This window comes from Columba livia, chromosome 2 (assembly GCF_036013475.1).
Source record: "Columba livia isolate bColLiv1 breed racing homer chromosome 2, bColLiv1.pat.W.v2, whole genome shotgun sequence".
In the NCBI taxonomy this organism is placed as follows: Eukaryota; Metazoa; Chordata; class Aves; order Columbiformes; family Columbidae; genus Columba; species Columba livia.
The window spans coordinates 43629659-43650226 of record NC_088603.1 but is presented as its reverse complement, the minus strand read 5'-3'; the positions used below and the strand labels follow the sequence as shown (position 1 = coordinate 43650226).

The window sequence follows — 20568 nt, the reverse complement described above, 5'->3', positions numbered from 1 at the left end:
CCACTTGACTGCTGGTGGAGCCATGACAACAGTACCACTAACTCAGCATCCTCAAAGCACAGAGTAGTAATAGCACAAACTCCAAAGTCCACAGAGCTGAAGACAGAAATACAGAGACCCTGGCAGTACTCACATTACCCCAGAGTAGGGGAAAATTTGCTAATAAAAGAAAACTAAAGATAAATACACAGGGAAGAGGATGCCAAGGCTCCCTCTTCTCATTGTGCTCAGTGGCCCTTATGAAGCTTCACAGAAGCAGAGGCACAAGCTGATGCTCTCCTGGCAGCTTGTGGTCTACAGGGTTGAGTAAATACTTACTCATTAGACTGTCATCAGCATGACTCAGCCCCAAGGAGGGAGGGAGCGAATCCTTCCTCAAGGATGAAAAGCACTCAGTCAGTGCAGCATCCTCCACGTCTGTATATACAAGAGGAAGGTTTCCATTGCTCAATCACTTTTTCTGGTGGCTAAATGTTTCAGCAATTACCTATACTTGCTAAGGACCGCATCAAAACCTCTTGCAGTCTTCTTGGAATCACTTTTGGGTTCGTGGTCTGCCTGCTGGGTTTGATTTCCTGTCTCTTCCCATCTCCCTCCCAAATACATGGGGAAAAAATAGCCATAATCACCAATGTTTTATTCCATGTCCTGCTGTACAACAAAACAAATGCAAAACAAGAGCCCTTGCAAAAAAAAAAAAAAAAAAGGAAAAAAAAATTTGAAAAGGGAGGGGGGAGAAAGACAGAAGGAAAAAGAAAGAAAGAAAAGAAAAAGGTAAAAAAAAGTGCAGTCCTAATTTTAAAAGCTGGAAGCTTCCAGCCACCATTCCATAAAGTAACTTGAGGGTCCTTTCAAACGACAGGTGCAATGAGGCTTAAATGATAAGAGTTCTGCTACCCCTTCAGTCTACTTCCATGGACGGAGATAAACTTACTTCAATAGGGACAGCTGTTGGAGGCACAGGAGTGTACTGGGGAATGTAGGTCCCTTGCATAGGTGCAGCAGCAGTCATGTACTAGAATAAAACAAAGGCAAAGGAACATTAGACAACCACAATCGAAACGTACAACACCATTTTAGAATCTGGGCACTTTCAATTTCCTGTTCAGAATTTGTTGGTTAGTGTATAATTTCTTTTAATTAAGGGTTTTAGGCAATGGTAGGAATTACCTAGCCATTAAAAGTCATAATCTTGAACTTCAAAGTCAGGTCATATTTGAATATGGGCAATAGCAAACATCTTGCTGATAGATTCAGATTGTTGACACGGCTTCTAAAATTGAGAGACTCCTCTTTGTACTTATAAAAAAACCAGTAGAGACATGACAGCAGCATATATAGTGGTTACAGATACAAAACCAGTCTAAACAATATTTTGGAATCTTATTGATCGTATCTAATGATGCCTACAAAAACTGAGGCATGAAACTTGACAGGTTTATTCCAGTCTATATTTAACCCTATCAGTAATAGCAGTTGAGTTTACAGGGATACAAAGCTGCAGAGAGACGCAAGCTGAAACAGGCAAAAGAAAGGAAGAGGAAGATATATCTCAAAGTTTCTCCTTTTGTACACAAAATCCCCAGCTAAATTCTTGTGGCTTATTCTTAATATCCAGGAAACTTTCCTATGCATTTTAAAACTTCTTCAAATTTTTATTATAGCAAAACTTTGTATTAGCTTCTCTAAAATACTGTCTCTCCTAAGCACAAGAAGACAATTGTTTTAAAATTCATGAGTGCGTGCGAATTTTGCCATTGGTACGGCACTGATCTCTTGATATACAGCAGTTCTTAAAAAGTTCTTGAACTGAATGCAACAGATATTGGTCAAATCAAGTATCGATATTAAGTCGTCAGATCTATATGTACTTTACTTTCTACAATCCAGTCCTAACTACATGTCTTTACTGACAAGAATCTCAGAATGTGCCCAATCCCACAACTGACTGTATGACACTTCCGCTACGTGTTATCTTCAAAGACACACCGAAGATCTGAATCAGCCCAGAATGTATTTGATGAATTTTAAAACGAGTTAAATATAGCTTTGCTTCCTGGCAGAGCTAGGAACTGCTTGCAAGATTTTATTCTGCTGTTTATAGTAAAATTTACATTTAAAGCACTCTCTCACCTCAATTCTAAACTAACTGGATGGTTTGATACGCCTGTCACAAACATGCATTATGAAATTACATAGTGGGGTGCAGATTCTGCAGCAATGCTGGAGAAAGGCCTTAGGGAACAGCATAGTTAAGAGTCCCACAGCCAAATTCTGAAGTCTTAATTCAAGTAAAAGAAAAAAATTACTTTGATGAAATTGTTTTCTATAGAAAAAAAAATCAGTGAGGAAGATAGGTGACACAGAATGTATACTTGCACTTTGAGTAGCATACTGTATTGAAAGCCATTACAATATTGTTGCAAAATTCAGTGGTTTCCTTAACTTGAGCAGAGATGGGAGTATCGTCTGTGTCTGTGTGTCCATATCAGGCCATGATTTTCAGCAGCTCCTTCTCCTTGTTCTTCAGAAAATGAATTGATTTCAATAGGATTTTTTAATGAACACTACCCCACCAAAGGCATTAGGCCAGCTATCCCTGTTATAATCTGTACAGTCAGGCTATTCTCCTGCCTTACGGATTAGGAGCTAATGAGAATGTTACAGCAGGGTATTCCAGAGCTGCCTCCGCTTCATTCATTCTGCTTTGTAACATTGCCGTCACATGTTGGGATGACATCTGTTGTGTAGCATTGTTCTAAATGCGTCGATATTTATCATTAACCTGAAGCACTCATTCTTACAGCTCTGCAAAGACCTACAAGGGTTTTAAATACCTATGCAGGTTAGCTTCACTCAGACAAAAATATACAGATTTTAATTAAAACTGTATTTAAAAAGTGGACTCATTCAACTTGGTCTTCGTCAGAGTTCTTCCCTTACTTTACATACAAACACATATGAATTTTCATACAAAGATACAAGATTATTCAACTGTCTTTTAATGCAGACCACTCCACTGTTTGCAAAATCCTTTGGCATTGAGTTCTGTAGCACAACAACTGAAACTGTCCAGGAATTAAATGGTGCCTTTGCTGGCTCTGCAAGCACTGCTCTCCATGCAGTTTCTTACCTCAATTGTTAGTGTTTTCCTCCTAAGGCAGATCCTAATATTACTTGCCAGACTACTTTGCTACTACATAATCTCTAGAGAAAACTGTTCTGTTGACTTGAGTGCAGCTGGTGGCCCTGGCCAATCTCTGCTTGCCTTGGTCTTTCCAGACACTCACACCTCCCCATATTCTTTCAGTTTCATTTTTTTTGCATGAATTTTAACTGAATTCAGCCAAACAGCAGGTGATTTACAGTGCCGGAGACCAAAGCTGTCCAGTTGTTAGCCATACTCCTAAAGAATTGTAGGAATGTGACCTTTCCACTGTATATAACATCTTCTGCTTGTCTAATTGTCCACTGTAATGGTGGATGAACCTTTTGGTTAAATCACCTAGAGCTCTACAGTTAAAACAAATGACGTGGGCCAAATCAGTTCCACCAATGGCATAAACAAAGTCACAGTTTCCATGGCAAATAATTTGGTCCTAGTAAAAGTTAGCCAAGGCTCAGTCCCACAGAGTACTGCTGCTTGACAACTGGCCCTTCATCACACAGCCGCAGACTGGTCTGTATTACAGGTACACATATTGTGCCCTCCAGTGGAATTTCAAAACATATTTAATGTATTTATCTTTATGAATGCAAAGACACCCTCATCAATTCAGAAAAGAGTAATCGAGTCAACAATTAAACATGTTATCGGGGCTTGGAACTGATCCTCAGTTTTCAGACTCTCACTTGAGGATCCATTGAGGCTTCTGTTAAAAAAACCGTACAAAACTATAAAGGACTGCTCGGTTCAATTCTCAGAGGTAAACAATTTGTCTTAAGTATCTAAAGTCCCCTCACATGTACAGGGAGTCCCAGCTGAGACCACACGAATTCGGGAGTGCCTGCTCTGCTGCCTCTGTTTTTACCATGGGAAACCTAGTGCTGAGAAGCTGCTTTAGTTTTTTTGTTTACTGATAGTATAATGAAAAAGGAAGACAGATTAATTTCTGTTACAACTGGCATTAGCTAAATTGAGTTTACATGTATTGCCTTTCTTCATGAACTACATAATCCTACCTCTCTGATCTCACAGGATAAATACAATAAAGATTACACAGTTCTAAGGCACAATGTCAGTGCCAATATTACATCGATGCTTTTGGATAATAAAAAAGTTGAATTTCTTGTCATGAATAGTCACAGTTGCTTGGTAGCAGAAAGCTCCCTGAACACTGCTTTTCAGTAGCTTTCGTACCCAGCACACATTGAACCCACTGGAGTCTGTGTCTCTCCCTGGGTCCCCCTGCCACTTCACTCAGCTATTTCATAAACCAGCGGGCTCTGGATGGGCTGCCCATGCTAGGAGGTGGAAAAGAGCTTCAGAAAGAATTGTGATGTTCAGAAGAAAAGTTAAACATTTTGTATCTCCCCTGTTCAGGACCACCCAGGATGAAAATTCTGCTCTAAAAGCATCCCTTAGCTGAGGGACTCTGTAGTGAAGCAGTTCTGTGGGGACCACAGGTCCTGTAGTTACACACAGGCTGCATATGGCTTCCCATCTACCTCAAGAAACTAAAGTAACTTGGAAGGAGGCAGATCCAAGTAGAGACATCTATGTCAGAAGACCATCACTGAGACTTATTTTCTCCATGAACCATACTCACTAAAGTTCTTCATCCACATGTACATGTGAGAGAGGCAGCATGACCCATGCTCAGCTTAGCAGTACCCAGCTAATTCCACTCAATATTAGTATTTTAAATATTGAAGTGATCTGAAAAATCCAAATCCATCTTTTTTTTGTCACATGTTTTCATCAAGATTAAAGATTCTTGAGCTGTAATGTGAACAATCATCCAACAAAGTATGTGCAAGGCAGAAGAAAACACTGTTCATTCTTCTACAACTGTACAGGCTTTGTGGGTCTAAAAGTAGAAGCTGCATATTTTTGACAGTAAAATGAATAGTGACTCTTCAGGCACAGATGATGGATCTGGAGAGTATAAGGGAGCTTTTTTGGCACTCTGATCCTTTAAAAGTTGATGATTCCTACCACAGAAAGAAAAAAGAGACATTGCTGCTGGCATCACGCTCTTCATTTGTTTGTAAACTATTATTTTCTTCATACAGTATACACAATGCATGTTCTCAGCAGTGAGGATGTGCAGTATTATAACATAATGCGTGCTTTACAATGCCTGACTGCTTAATTCAGACTGCACTTATCAGGGCACCATATACTACATGAACAATTCTACTCACACCTTGCCCAATAGTATTTTTGTTTTTACCTTTTTGAAAGTGCTTAAGTATGTTAAAAATATATATAGCGAGAGTATGAGAGAGTAAGACTTACACTTCTGCTCTCTTTCAGATATCACCCTCCGTGACTACAAAAAGTTAAATGAAGGGAGGTAACAAATGAGGAGGTGGGTTGAGGGGACAAAATGAAACCGTGAGAAGGATCATGTTTAATTCAGAGAGTAACATCAGTTCTTATAGATCTGCAAACAGTGGGGTATCCCAGCCTGGCTCCAGCAAGACTCCTGTTGAGCCTGCAGCAAACATTAAATCCATAAAGATGGCAGAGATTGGCAAGAGAAACACAGGAGGAAGGCAGCTGCCTGCACAGGGCAGAGTGAGGGGGCATGTTGCAGTATGATAATATGTTTCACCCATCAAAGGTGGAGCTGAGTGACCTGCAGGGAATTTGCAGGAGCTTTTACTTCGAGACTATGGCACAGGTAATGTTCATTTATTCATTTGCCCTAGAAGGCCTCTAGCTCACTTTTCTTGGGGTCAAGTCAATGCAGCGCCAGGCAAGTGCCTAATTGCTGAGATACATAGCAAACACCTCTTGTACCAGCTATTATTTAGTGAAATACAACCGAGACAGTGCCTGAAAGAGTGAGTGCCTCTTGCAAGACCAAACAATTTCATTTATACTGCACACACTTTTTAAAAATCATTAACAGAAAGTATAAGAAATCACCCTAATGTACAGTTCTATTTATAGGCCCAGTTGCCTATAAAATAACACAGATGTGATCAGAAGGTGGCTACTCTCTTGGCCACTGTGAGTACTGTGAGATTTTACAGAGTGACAACAGTTAATAAGGTGATCAACACTGAATAAGTCTCCTGGTACAAAAAAAAATCAGAAAGACTTTATAAAATAAGATATCGACATAATTTTGCAGTAGATTTGCAACCTTGAGCAACACTTACTCAGATTAGTAGGTTTACTAAGGACAAGGGGCAATGAGCAAGGAATCAATGTTAAAGAGGAGGCCTATTATAAAATCAATATGCAAATGCTGCATTCCGGTGTTTCAATTTATTTTTATATAAATGTGTATCTGTTGCAAGAATCCAATGCCACTTTCCTTATTTCATCAACCTCCATGCTCCTGAGAAGGCATAGAGCCTTTTCAGTCAAGGTGAGAGGCAAACTGCAGAAGTCTTGTATCAGTATACGCTGGTAAGCATTTGCACCACAGCAGCCTGCTGAAGGGAGATTAAACAGGACATCTTATGTGAGTAAATGCTAACCCATGTGTCTTAAAAGAGCAAGGATTCCAGAGGCTGGGCTTCAGTGACTATTTGTGGTTTCTTATCACTGCATGAACTATATAGCACAGTGATAATGACTTTGCTTTTTTAGGATTCTCAGAATGCCAGGGTGGTGTTTTGTTTTACTTTTTTTTTTAAACCATCTGAGAAGTCTAGACATTGTATCACTAACAGAATCATGTTAAAAAATTTGCATTGCTGGAAAACTGAAGGAAATGACACTGTTGTCTGGATTTATTTTTATCATATTTTTCTTTTTTTCCCCATGAAGGAAACCTGCCCTACCACTTTCAAATCTCTTCCTCTGCAAAGAATAAAAATTGCATCTCTCTTTGACCACAATGAAGTAGTTATTACTTTAATGAAATACAGAATAAAGCTGCTTTTTTGTCTCTGGTTCCACCTTCTCATTTGAAAATAACCTGTTATCCAATAGAAAAGAACATTGTCTTGCTGTGTCCTCTTATCCCGTAGTCTGACATGGAAATGTAGGAACTCAGGAAGAGAAAAGGACCATTTAGTTCATCAGTGCCAGTGGCAGTTAAATGAAATACAATACCCAGCCACCACCGTCTTTAGTTTAAACTTCAAATATCTTTTGCTACTCAGAAGCATTCTAATTTTCTGGCTCAATCCTGTAATTATTCAATGGCTGTTGTTAATCTTAGTTTATCCCAAATAAAGAATAAGAATAAAAGATATGGAGTTTTTGCATATATTACAATATTTTTTGCTAATAATTATCAGCCTGGCCTATAATATAATAATAATAATGCTATTTTACCACACAGTTACCATAGCCCTATCAAGAATAGCACTGTCATTCAACAGAATCCCATCTCTGGGCCACAGCACTCATTGTTCAGGCAGAGAATAGAAATCTTTACAAGATTTAACCTTCCTTCCCTGCTGTTCAGTAATGCAAACGTTTTTAGGAACACCAGCTATCGCTTCCCTTTCAGCCTTCCTAATGAGATGTTACCTAATTCTCTGAGCAAGTTAAATGAAGGTAGAGAGAATAATAACTTCAAGAACTATATTTACAAACTAATCTCCTTTTCTCTTCAGGAGTTCTAAGCATCCTTCACAAATCCCTACCTTTGGAAATCAGAGTAATACAAAGGTATAGAAGAAACAGTGCAGACGAGCTAAACCCCCCACAGCTAACAGGTCTTTTCTCTATTTCAGAAATCCAGGCCTGCTACTAAAGCAGAGTGATCAGGACTAATCAGATAAAGACTACTTAGAGTAAACAAATACGAGAACAGTCAGATCACCATATACATCTGTGCACCACACTCTCACTAGCATACAAAATCTCCTATTTCTAATGCAAACAGCATTTCAGGAATGTCTATAGAAAAAGATAAATAAAAAAACCCCAAACAACTGGCTCATTTGTTTTAACCACTTTTTAGAGTCTAAGGCTGGCATTACAAAGGAACTTGGTGAAAGCCTCAAATTGCTTTCAGATATCTCATCTATGTCTGAAAAGGGAGAAAATGGAGGAAAACCCATCAGGATGTGAAAATTAAGTTCCCATTTTGATTATATCTTTCATTACAGGCAAGTGATACTTACAGGAATACTTCCGGCTGGTGAGGGAGCCAACTAGGGAAGGTGCCCTGCTGCACTTGTTTGTGAACAGAGGACTCACGCGTGATGTGATGGTCAGAGAATGCCTTGGGCACAGAGGTCATGAAATGACTGAGTTTTCTGTTATTGGAGAAGTAAGGAAGGGGGTCAGCAGAACTGCTACCTTGGACTTGCAAAGGGCAGACTTCAATCTGTTTAGGAGGCTGATTGGCAGAATCCCTTGGGAGACAGTCCTGAAGGGCAAAGGAGTCCAGGAAGGCTGGATATACTTGCAAGAGAGCAAGACTCCTACACTTAAAACGAAGTCCAAGACACTCATTATTTGTTTTAGTTTCAGTTCTTAATTCTTCAGTTCTTAACCATTTCTGTACAAAAGGGGCATTTTTATTTTTTCCTAATAACCCCTACATACCTGTCCTGTGAATGTACGTTATGAGATCATTGGGGCAAGTTTTCGTGCATGGGTTAGTGCGGGAGTTACTACAGACTGTTTTGTTGGCAGCACCCGATATAAAACTAGGGTATAGTGACTGTATCATAACAAAAGAGCATACTGCATCAGTCTTGGTCAGCCAGGGTTGGTAATGACTGAGATTTTGTCACATTTCTATTCTTCTTTCAGATCCTGTATACAGAAGAATAAAGGGGTGATGCAGCAGAATTAAAATGGCTTTTTCTGACATAAAAATGGTCTATGTACCTCCTCAGTTGGAAATTCCTAGGAATTTCCATCTGAATACAATTCTTTCAATTAGTCTCTGATGAATGGCTGCTGGTAAGATGAAGGCTGACCTGTATATTTTAATATTTTCAACGTAAGTAAATAAATAAATGTGCCAGTGAAACTCTCAACATATGAGCACATTAAGCTATTATTAATAACATGTCCATTTATATAAACAAATAATTGCTTTCTAGAGGTAAACACGTCTTCTAGAGGCTATTAAATCTCCATGAATTTGAAGAGTCTAAAGAGAAGCAGGCTACAGCGTGCAAATGTCCATACTGTACAAATGAAGCTGTTGTTAAAACAACAGAAGAACCACGTAGATTTGTTAAATAACAGTTATTCATCGATCACATACACCTTCCATTTGCTCTTTCAGACCAGAAATGAGAGTGGACAGCTCACGGGCCAACTGTTCAAGAATGAAGCAGATGAAAGCAGTAGAAACACACAAAAAGTCACCTGAATATTAGTATTTCTAATTATTCTAGAAACAGGAGCAATTTCCTCACCTACTGCATGAAAATGCAGTCATGCCTGACGGATGTAAGGTGGAAAGATAATAGTGTTACACCACAAAAGTACACCTTTGACATTCCTAAGAGTAGATGAAGCATGGTATTGTAGTTCTTTGTCTCTGAAAGATCCCCAGAATCTAAAACCATCTCAAAACTTCATAAAAAAACAGCTGTCCACAAGTACCCTGCATCTAGAGATGGAGGAGAACTTGCCAATTCAGTAAGGACAAAATACCTTGCAGACATTGTCTGTGGTTCTTGGTGGGGCTTACACCGGCAGCTAACAGTGGCACTAGGGATGCCTCAAAAGCTGGCCTTCCTCTATGGGTGGCGAACATGCAAGTCCAGGCTTAGGGAGAGGAAAACACTTTATCTCTAGGAAATGCTGGACCCTTTTGCCTAAGGCTGCAAAGAAAATCAGCCATGCACGGCTGAATGTCCTGCAAAACATGCAGTTGGGCCTCCCAGGCTGCTCAACACAGAGTTGGGGTGGTTGAGTTGGGAGTTTGCAAGCCCCAAGAGCCCCACTTCCATCTGAGTCTCAGGTGAAGCTCTGGGATGTCCTTGTCTCTTCCTGCACACCTGGGAACCGTCAGTCCCTGTTCAGTCTTTGAGCTAGTGCCCTGCTGGTCTTCCAGGACAATCCCACCAAGCTGCCTGCCTAAAGCAACATTCCTGGGGTTTTCTGATGTGGCTCCCAGGACTAATCTGGGTCCTCAGTAAGCAGACTCATAAGCCGACTCATTAGGAGACCTGGAAGCCTGCCCAAAGAGTCGGACATGGTGCGGATGTTCTGGAACACGAAATCCTGGGAGCGCTTTGCAGCTGCTGCCTGAAAGCTGACATGGAGCAGGACAGCAACCGAGAGGGATGTTTAAACCAGTTGGCAGCTGTCAAGGTCTTGCGGAGTATGCTTTGTATTAGAAACACGGTGAGCCATTGTTTCTGAAAATTAATTTTTGTTTGGAATTTCTGGCTCATGGAAGAATCTTTCTGTTTTGTTTTGAGTTTTTAAAAGATGAATCAGAATGAAACCAAATTTCGTAAGATGAATTTCCCACAAACTGGAAACCATGCATGGTGCTCAGCCAGCTCTTCTTCTGTCTGTAAATAGGGCAAAAGGATCAGCCATGTTCATATTTGGAAAGGTGGGGACTAACAGAGAATACTAACCTTTAATGGCTGGTGGCAACTTCAATACATTTACAGTACTATGTTTTAAAATAATGCACTATGAAATATTGTTTCTCATTAGCATACAAAGTAGCCTGTTAAAATTTTTAAATATATTAACTTGATCACTAGTTTTGCTTATATGGACGGCTCTGGAAGGTGGCAATTGTAAGCATTTTTGTGCAGGCTTGCTCTTCCCTGCTTTCCACAAAACTCTTTAAATTATTATGGCAGAAAGGTAACCTTAAAATTAATGTCAATGCCCTACTGATAAGAGTGTGACTGACTAAGAATATTAGGGAGTTTGCCCATAAGCATGTCAATTATCTGCTATGGGAGGATCTCTGAGATACATCACACTGCATAAGCAAAGGAGAACCCTCGCCTTTTAGCATGGCACTGGCTAAATGGACTAAACTATATCACCATGTCATGACCTCATCTACCACGTAAAGTGATGCTTACAGTGCTGAACTCCTAAACTTACTTTGTGGTAAAAATTACACAGAATCTCTCCTAATTTGTCGTTGCTTCACTGAAATGATAAGGAGAGGAGGGAAGAGGAAAGATACCAAAAACTAAAAAAAAAAAAAAAAAAAAAAAAAAAAAAAACCAAAAACCAGAAAAAGAACAAAATAGAAAATGAAAGGAGGAAAAAAAAAAAAAGCCCCAAAAAAACAGTCATCCCCCCTTGCCTTAAGCCTTCCTGTTTTGCCATCTAATGACTAATTCCACCCCTAAACTGTCCTAAAGAGGTTCCTTTAGAATATCTCCCATTTTTGAGTACTGCAGCTCTTTCACATCACAGCTCAATCACATACGTGTTCCCTATACTATTTTCTTTACCTTGTACTGGGACACTCTGTTTTGTTGGGAAAGTGTGATCAGCACAGCTGATGAACCGTAAGTGAAGTAGCCAAGAACGCTAGCTTGATTCTTCAGCTCTAAATGTCATTTTGCACAGGTGAGCAGCTCAAGATCTAGGAAACTTGAGTTGTATTTTTGTATTAAAAAAAAAAAAAGTGCAATCACCCCTTCACCATAAGACATTATTTAATATAGCTTTATGGATGTGCTTAGTACTTCTTTTCCCAGGAATCACATTAGCAATGCTTGAAGGGGCCAGTAAAACAGATGTGTTTTAGTGCTGGCAAAATAGCAGCATTCCAAGACTGTTCTTTGTATTCCTTTGGTGCTAGCTTTCCAAAGGAGACAGTCAGCTCATACACATTCAAATTCTATACAACCACCAGTTGGTACAGATTTGTGCCTTAACACTCTCTTAAAGTTCTGGGCAGTATAAGCACAAATACTGGTGTATGAATTTTAATATTTTTTTGGGCTAATTAAGTCCAGGCCAAGTGAAAAGCAATTCACTTCAGTAGGGAATAAACCCTCTTAATCAGTCTGGCCCTCACTCTCAGTGTACTGATTGGAAATAGTTTTAGACAGTGCTAAAAAAAGCATGGCAGCAGTCTCAGGTAAACGCTTGATAGACGAGTATACCACAATGGTTGTTCCAGTTACATTTTTTTCAGCTTAACATATTCTGTGAAAAATTAAAAGCAAAGCAAAATATAACAAAATCTTCCCAACTTCCTCTCTTCGCCCTAATTCTGATCGGAGATGGAATATGAGGAGGATAATCCAGGAAGGGAATCAGCGCTGAGGAAGACATTAATACATGTACAAACACCCATATTTCCTGCTTATGAATGCGCTTTATATAACAGAGTTGTCCAAACAGCACTTAAGGAGCAACAGCAAAATGTTTGACAGACAGGTGTGATAAGTTATGGCTCTAAACATTTGCTTGCCAGACAGAAAGGGTGACTCTTTTTCCTCTTTTTTTCTGAAAATCTTTTAAGGTAAACTCAGTCCATGTCTGCTGGCATGCAGCCATTTTTCTATAAGCTCATATTACAATGCTGTATTTCTAATGGATTGGGTATGGTGCTTTTCCATTTTGCTAATGAGAAAAGCTAAAGGCCATTACTTGTTCTGATTAAGATCCCGAGGGAAGAAATGTGATGTGTATATTACCAGGCCATACGTAAAGGAAGTATGTGGCATTTCTAATCAATCAGATGAAGGGTAGACAGAAAAAGTCCTATCCTGTGACTGCAGAGGAAGAAGATATAGGGGAGGAAAGAAACCACAGAAAAAGTGCCTTTAAAAGGTGACTTACGGGAATCAGTTATAATGATATTAGTATGATCAATGGCTACGGCTCCTATCTGGGAAGGATGTAATTACCAAAATGAAAACTTTCAAATAGGAAGCCTGATCAAGGGCAGAGGTACTGTCATATTTCTTAGACCACTGTCAGCTCTCATCCAGGCAATGTATTGCCATGTCCCTCACAAGCATTTCCATCCCACCAGGCTGAGCGGTGCCTCCCTGGGGTGGGAACAGACCCAGGGAGCGAGGGGCTGGGAAACTTTGCATCCAGCTCAACACATGGGTGAGTCTTGGCCCAAAAGCAAATTCCAGACAGGGAAAGGCAAGGATGAGAAAAGGGAAAATGGAGAAAAGTCCCAGTCATGATTGGCTTTACGAGACTTTTGCAGTGGTACACATTTAAAAACCATTTCCACAGAAAGAAAGGAAATGTCGTAGACCAGTGAGCTATTCATCATAAAGCAGATCCAACAAAAACTGTACTAAGAGATGCACTGCTCAATTTGCAGAAGGATACTCCGGAATATTAACTTCAGATGGTTCAATATGCAATATCTACATGTTTAATCCTGACTGCATAGAGTTATACCTGGTGGAAATACAAAATTTAAAGAATTTTTTTCATTCCTTTATAAATGGCTGCATAGTTACAGCTTGAAAATGCTATAAGATACACACTCCAAATGGCAAATGAAATGAACAGAGCTTGGATATGGGTGTTCTAAGAGAGGACAAGGTCTACCAAAGGTGTCAGTCACAGCTGTAGATATATTAATATATTAATATAATTAATATAATATATTCATTTCACAGAATATTATAAATCACTGCTGAGTGTTAAAACTGACAAAAACTCTAACAATACTACATTCTCTTGAATGGAATTCCATGTGACAGACTAATGAAATATTACTGTAAATGATGGCAAACCTGTAACAAGCGATAAGCCAGCAGGAGAGACAGTCTTGTGCACTCTCCCAAATCCGTATAAGGGCACCTAATTTTTCTCTATGGACACCACTGCTTCTTTACAGATACCTGGGAATACTTCAGATGGATCCACCGTGGAACAGAAGAAAAGGCTGTAACACTCTTTCTGCTTTAAAAGAATAGTTACAAGGAACACTGGGACTGTAAATGTGGAAAACATCTTCAACCCTTCCTTTCATCAGAAGGCATTGCTGAGAGAACATATTCTCCTAAATGTCATTGGTAACAAGGCACAGATGCCACATACGGTCTTCGAAGAAATTAAGAATCAAAGCTGATAAAGCCCATCTAGAGCTATCAAACTGAAATTCAATCATCCTTACCTTTCCTTAACGGTATGTACTTAAAAAAAAAACATACACAGGCCCTAACAGGAGTTCTCAGTGAACTTTTCTGATCCCTCTGCTCCACTCATGCGAAAAGGAACAAATGCTGCAGAAGTGCACCTCAGCCTGTACAGGCAAGTAAGCAGGAGGGGGGAAAACCAGCCTGGCCTCTTCTAAATGCTGCAACTCAGTTGGAGAATTGTTCTCCTGAGAAGGATCTTGCAGAGTATCTATTTCCAGGCCAGGTTGTTCTTTCTCCTACTTTGAAACACTTCTGGCTTTGGCACACAGACTGGCTGGAAAGCTCAGACATCTTCATTTTGCATTGGCATTCATGGATTTGCAAAATGTTCCCTTTCTGCTTTCCTTTTACGCTCAAAGAAGAAAAAAAAGATTAAGTGCTGTGCAAATATTTGCAATGGAGAAAGTCTTAACTGCACGACAGATTTTCTTTTCCAAGAACATGACAGAGATGACAAAGTGGCCATTTTTCCATCAAATAAATTTATATCAACATCTTTTAAACCGTAGGACTTTGCACGATTCACCTTACAAAGAAGGATCGCTGCCGACATACAAGTGTTATACTGAACTGCCAAGCCTCACTCCCAAAATACAAATTAGCAGAGTTAACATTTAGAAAGTGTAAAACTGGCTATTCCTGAAGGTGGATAAGGGCATTTGCAAATTCCTCTCACTTAGTGGCTGATGTCAGGGACAATGAATTTAATCTTAGGAGGGAGGGGGGTGTGAAGGGGTGGTCTGCCAGCCTGTCCAGCTGTAACATCCCCTAATAGCCTTGAAGGAATTGAAATTGTGAACTGGAACAGCATCTGCTTAACTGTCATCCTAGCCTCAGGACTGGAACTTTTTGCTTGTTGTGAAGAACCATGAGAAAGACTACACAGAGCATGAAGATGAAAACAGAGTGAGATTAAATACAAGCACCAAGACACAGCTGTCCATACTGCTAGTGAACTCAGGGAAATATATAGGCCAAAAAGTATTTGACATCCATGATGCATTTTAGCATGAGAATTTGGAACACTGAGTTGACTGCAAACTTCTTGTTTACAATATTTTTCGTTATTACTATAGAGGACACATTATTACAGATTATTCGGTAAGAAGCAAATACGGTTCAATGCTAAGCACACTCAAGAGGTAAGGAGTAAAGTCAAATCTAACCAGAACAGGCAAAATCTGGTCATTTCATAATGGGAAGAAGGGGCCAGTTGGTTCAGCTGCCATGACCAGAAGCGTTTATGGCAGTACATTGCACTGACAGTCTGGGCTTTACCTCAAATGTCCTGCTTGCCTTAGCGGTGCAGTTGAGCTGCTGGGTTTGGAACAGGAGCTGCTGCCCCTGCTGCAAGACAGACCACACTGTACGGATTTCATTTTCCTCGAAGGAAATTGAAGGTCTTGCATTAATTTGCATATTTATTTAAGTGGCGCTATAAGGTTTAATGAATGTTCGTAAAACACTTCAAAAGTCTAGGATGCAATATAGGTGCTGCTGATCTTATTTGTTGGTGGTTTTCTACCTCAGGATGTCTCTTGAAAGACTGGAGTCCTGTTATATTTGGGGGAAACAGCAAATGCTATAGACTCCCTCCTGTATCACTTGTACTTTGGGAAAAAAAACAACACACAAAAAAACCCAAAACCAAACAATGTTCAGCAGAAATCTGCATTATATGTGTATGTGGAGTTAAAATATTTCCACAGAAACTCCACAGCTACATAAACTGGACTGCCTACAAAAGAAGTGCTTCAAACTAACAGCAAGTCCTGCAATTTCTTAGTTTGCAATGGGCCCAACTCTGCCTGCGCAGATCTCTATGGACTAATTACAGGTCAGGGACACTAATGCTTTGCACTTCTGTGCCAGACTCATAATTGCAATCATACATTACCATTCCTTGGAGCACACACCCAATATTGTATGCAACAAAGTAAAATTCCTAATATTAAAAATAAGCTCAAGATGATGCCATGATGCTTAAGCCTTATTTTTCTCTTTTGAAAAAGAAAATACAATGCAGTGCATGACATTTGTACAGAAATTAATTAAAAGGAAAAGTGAATTTATGAGCTTTGAAAAGTGTAATTCTTTTCTTTGCCTTCTGTTGCAGGTTAATTACTTTAAAGTTTTGCATCAATCATTTTCTGATTTCCAATTCTTTTATACTCAGTTTTAAACAAAGGACAGAAATTTCTGGAAGGTCACTGGTCTGCTTTCAATACTTCAGACATAAGCTATACAAATATAATAGGGAAAACTCCTTATTCAACCGGTGTCCATACACCAAATGGAAATTGTTTTTACTATTTCCTAGATCTCATAACACATAAACAAATTTGAAGCTGTTGCTACTTGTATTATTTTCGACTTACTAATAAACTTTGTGTAATATAGTTGATCTTCTCGAAAGTGTAAAGGAAAAAAGATATCCTTTTTCTTTCCACAAAGTAGGAAGCCACAATGAAAATAAAATACAATAAATTATGGCCATATTGATGAAGCAGTTGTTTGTTACAAGAAAACGAAAGTTTCTGAGTAAAGTCTATTATCTTGACAAGAAACCAGCACTACTATTAGCTACTTCGAAGCACCTGCACATTAAAAGAAAGGGAGCAAAATAAAAAGTTTTGAGCACCAATTTGGACTATGTGGATAGACCAGGCAAGACCATCCATAGCAATGCCACCATAGCCAAATTCTCAGTTTACCTCCTTATTATATTTTTGTCACTCCAACTAGCACCGTCAAAAATAGTAACTGAAAAAAGAACAAATAGAAATAATTTTTTAGCCCAGTGTAGCTGTTTGAGGTGGTAAGGGTTGGCAGCAGGGCAGAATCAGGCTAAACAGTAGGGGAGGAAGTGAATAGTCAGGTTGGAAAAAAAACAAACACAACAAAACAGTTTGGAAATGATAATATCTTTGGTCTCGGCTGCAAACCCTGTGTACAACAGTGAGAGAACACAAACAACATGAAGTCTTTGCATCAGCAGAATCAGTTTGTGTCATAGAAATATTCTACTGATTTGAGGGAAACCCCCACAAGAGAAACACACTGAACACAAGAAAACAGGGAATTGAGGCTGGCAAATGCACAACAATTTGGACATTTAGATAATAAATTCTTAAGAAACTGGCTGTTGCTATATTAGAACCAATAAAATTCAAAAGGCAAAATTAGGAGCATACAGGTGTGTCTATCACGTTCGAAAGCCATCACAAATCCCAAAGGATAGAGCAGTCCTCCACGGTACTGGAAAAGTATGTGCCTCTTTGAGATGCGATTGCTCCCCAGACCCATCCTGACGCGGTGCAGCACTCAGCTGCCACACAGTAGAAATCTGCCGTGTTCAACAGCTCATTTACCTTGCTGGAAAAACAACTCAATTCAGCAAACTCCCAAATTCACTTGATGCAGCTGCTCTCAAACCCCTTGTTACAGTTTAATGAAATGTGCTGACTGAGCTGTTTCATAGTAAATATTAGTTATTGCAGAACTCTCCTCTCGAATTGAGTCTTTTAGGAGCAAGAGGAGTCTACAGCGCCCTACCACTGACACAGAATCGCCCATAACTCACAAATAATAAAATACCATCTGAGGGCACAGAGGTTATTGCCATCAGCAGCTCCCTACGGAATTGTAAATCATTTGAACAAAGCTTACCCTTTTTTGAGAACTTCAGGCTGAAATCACTGTATATACAGGATGCCAATGTCTTACACAGTGTATGAAGACTGCACCTTTAGCTCCTTCATTTAACCTTGCTTCACAAGTGAATGAACCCTGAAGGGGCTGCTCTTTCCAGATGAAAATAAGATACCACAAAAGCACTGGCAATTTGTCTTAGAGGAAGCTTCAACCTTTGGGCTACCAGCTTGCCAACCCTCTGATAAGCCATGTGGATTAACTGTGAAAGGCAATGTCAGTGGGATAGGCTACGGTAAAAGGCACTGAAATTCAATGGAATATTATTTTTGTGGGTATCTGCAGGTCTAGGCCATTGCCCAATGCAAAGGTTATGCTATTTCCATCACTGTGATTAAAATACGAAAAACACTGAACATTCTTCAAATTAAATCCCATTTCAACTCCATTGCAGGTGCGTTCAATAATGTGGTGATGTGTTACCTTCAGAATCACTATAGCATCTATAAACTAGTGTTTCTGTGAATTCCCAGTGCCCCTGGAAGTGAAGTTTTCCCTATGGGAAAACCCTGGAAATGTAATTCAAAGGTTGCTGCTCAGAGAAGAAATATTTTGCTTAACAAAATGTACCCATCCATTAAAAAAAAAAAACAAAAAAAGAAAGCCAAAAGCAAACAGTACATTTACTAATCCACACAACACATGTTGAAATCAATCAGTCTTAGCTCTTTGTCCCAAATGTTTTTTTATAAGTGAACACTGTCACTTGCCCGACATGGTCACTTGTAACATACGTTTACTCTTTGACTGCGTAAACTTCAGACATTGAAAATAACATGATATTTTGATGTACAGGTCTTGTGTGAGTCTTGGTACATGATGCTGAATCCTCAGTACTTAAATGAATAGAAACTAGAAATTAAATTATTATTACTCAGTTTGACCTGAAATAACAATGTTCCTTTGCAATGAAACACAGAGGGTGGAGATGAAAAAAGGCTGATAGACCATTGATCTGTTTTTGTGTCAATGGCTGAAAGTCCCTCCTGTGGATTTTAAGGCATTTGGCCGAGTTGAGTTCTACATGTCCCAAACAAGGACATTTCCCTGATTCATTTCAAACAAAAGTAGAGCTCTTAATATACTGGCAATTTCTGCAAGATATTCAAGTTATGCTTTCCCTATTTTATTTTCAGCTCCTTATTTATATTGTTAGTGCTGTGAAAACCATCTCCTCCTTTCCATGGATGCCCTTCATGTACATACATTGTGTTACAAGCTACTGTTGTCCATCACCTTCATGCCCTTTTTTAGGACATCTGTGATCGAAGTTGATACAACTGAAGTACCTCATCTTAGACAGAACTGATATTGTGTGAGGGACTGCAGCAGTGATTAGCAGAGACTGTGGTCATCCTTACATGTTGTTCTTTTCTGTGCCGGATACAGCCCCTTCAAGGATTTCAGGACTTCTTGCTGTGCTTACGAACGCTTGTAGCGTGTGGAGACATGACCACAGGATTGTTTCCCAGCTCTTGGCAGAGAAGACCAATGGAAGCACCAACTCTGGGAGACAATTCTTGCTTTTTACATGAGCACAGTTCAGCAAAAAACCTGCACCTCTCTAAGATCCTCAAACTTGTCTTGGGTTACAGAAACCCCACAGAATTTGTCTGCACCACTGATAACTCAGATTCATTACTTCTCCGGAAAGCTGCAGTCATTGTTTCTGTCAGAATCACCCAAGTCTACTTTAAACACAGACAGGACAATAAAAACAAGTGTTGTTCTAATAAAGAAAAGAGTTACAATCTTAATTACAAAATTGAAAACATAGTTACAAAAGAGAAGCACATCAAGAAAATACAGATGATAGACCTGACTTTTGTTCTCCACCTTTTACTGAGTTTGCCAGTCATAGGTGTGGCAAGGATGTTTCAAACTTGGAATTATTTTCAGATGTTTTTAACCTATTATGTGTTCCTTTTTTCTGCTTCCCTGTCTGTTAAATGAAGAGCCTCTTTCAGTTAAATAGTATACAAATCACTAAAACCAACCAAATGAAACTAAAATAACCTTATGTCCCGAAAATCTACCCTGTTATTTGTGGCATCAGCACGATTTCACATGTGTGAACATGTACTTTTTACTCCTAACATTCAAAGTTTTTAGGGGAATGACCTACTAGTAGCTAGCAAAAAAGAGTTCACAATCTTGTTTCATCTCTAGCAGACATAGGAACAAAAATTTCTGGGAGTATGACTCAATTCAGAAAAGGTGAACCTTCTGGGGGCAGGATACGCTGCAGACTGCTCGCTATATGCCAGATACTATAAGTTTATGGTTTTTGGTTTCTATTCACTATTGCAAAATAAAAAAAGTTCATTTTATATGCAGTTCATGGCTATCAGTAAATACTAAACGTGCTTGGGAAGCCATGTCTTTGAACTACATTCCCATTGTCCTTCAAAGTATCACCAGGTAGCACTTTTAGAAGTTACAAAACAGAACTGCAGCAGCCATATATAAGAAAATACTAGAGAAACAAGACTCTAAATATTCTGGTTCACAGATGTGTGAAGTCTGCTGCCAATTAATTATAGGAAAGACATTTGTCTGATGCTGAAAATGAAGTTATATTAGTTATGGCTCTTTTGGCTGATACTTTTTGTTCTGCTGATCCATCACCATTGCTTTGTGTTGATT

The 20568-nt window shown here is 39.3% G+C and overlaps 1 protein-coding gene across 6 annotated transcripts in view; it reads right to left on the bottom strand.

The window, feature by feature from the left end:
* Positions 1-20568, bottom strand: part of RBMS3 (RNA binding motif single stranded interacting protein 3) — a 710128-nt gene that overhangs the window by 11650 nt on the left and 677910 nt on the right. For all 6 annotated transcript variants that reach the window (XM_065055125.1, XM_065055127.1, XM_065055126.1 and 3 more), the window contains one exon: positions 935-1015. In XM_065055125.1, the coding sequence (XP_064911197.1) occupies positions 935-1015 (81 nt within the window). The remainder of the gene's footprint in view (positions 1-934; positions 1016-20568) is intronic.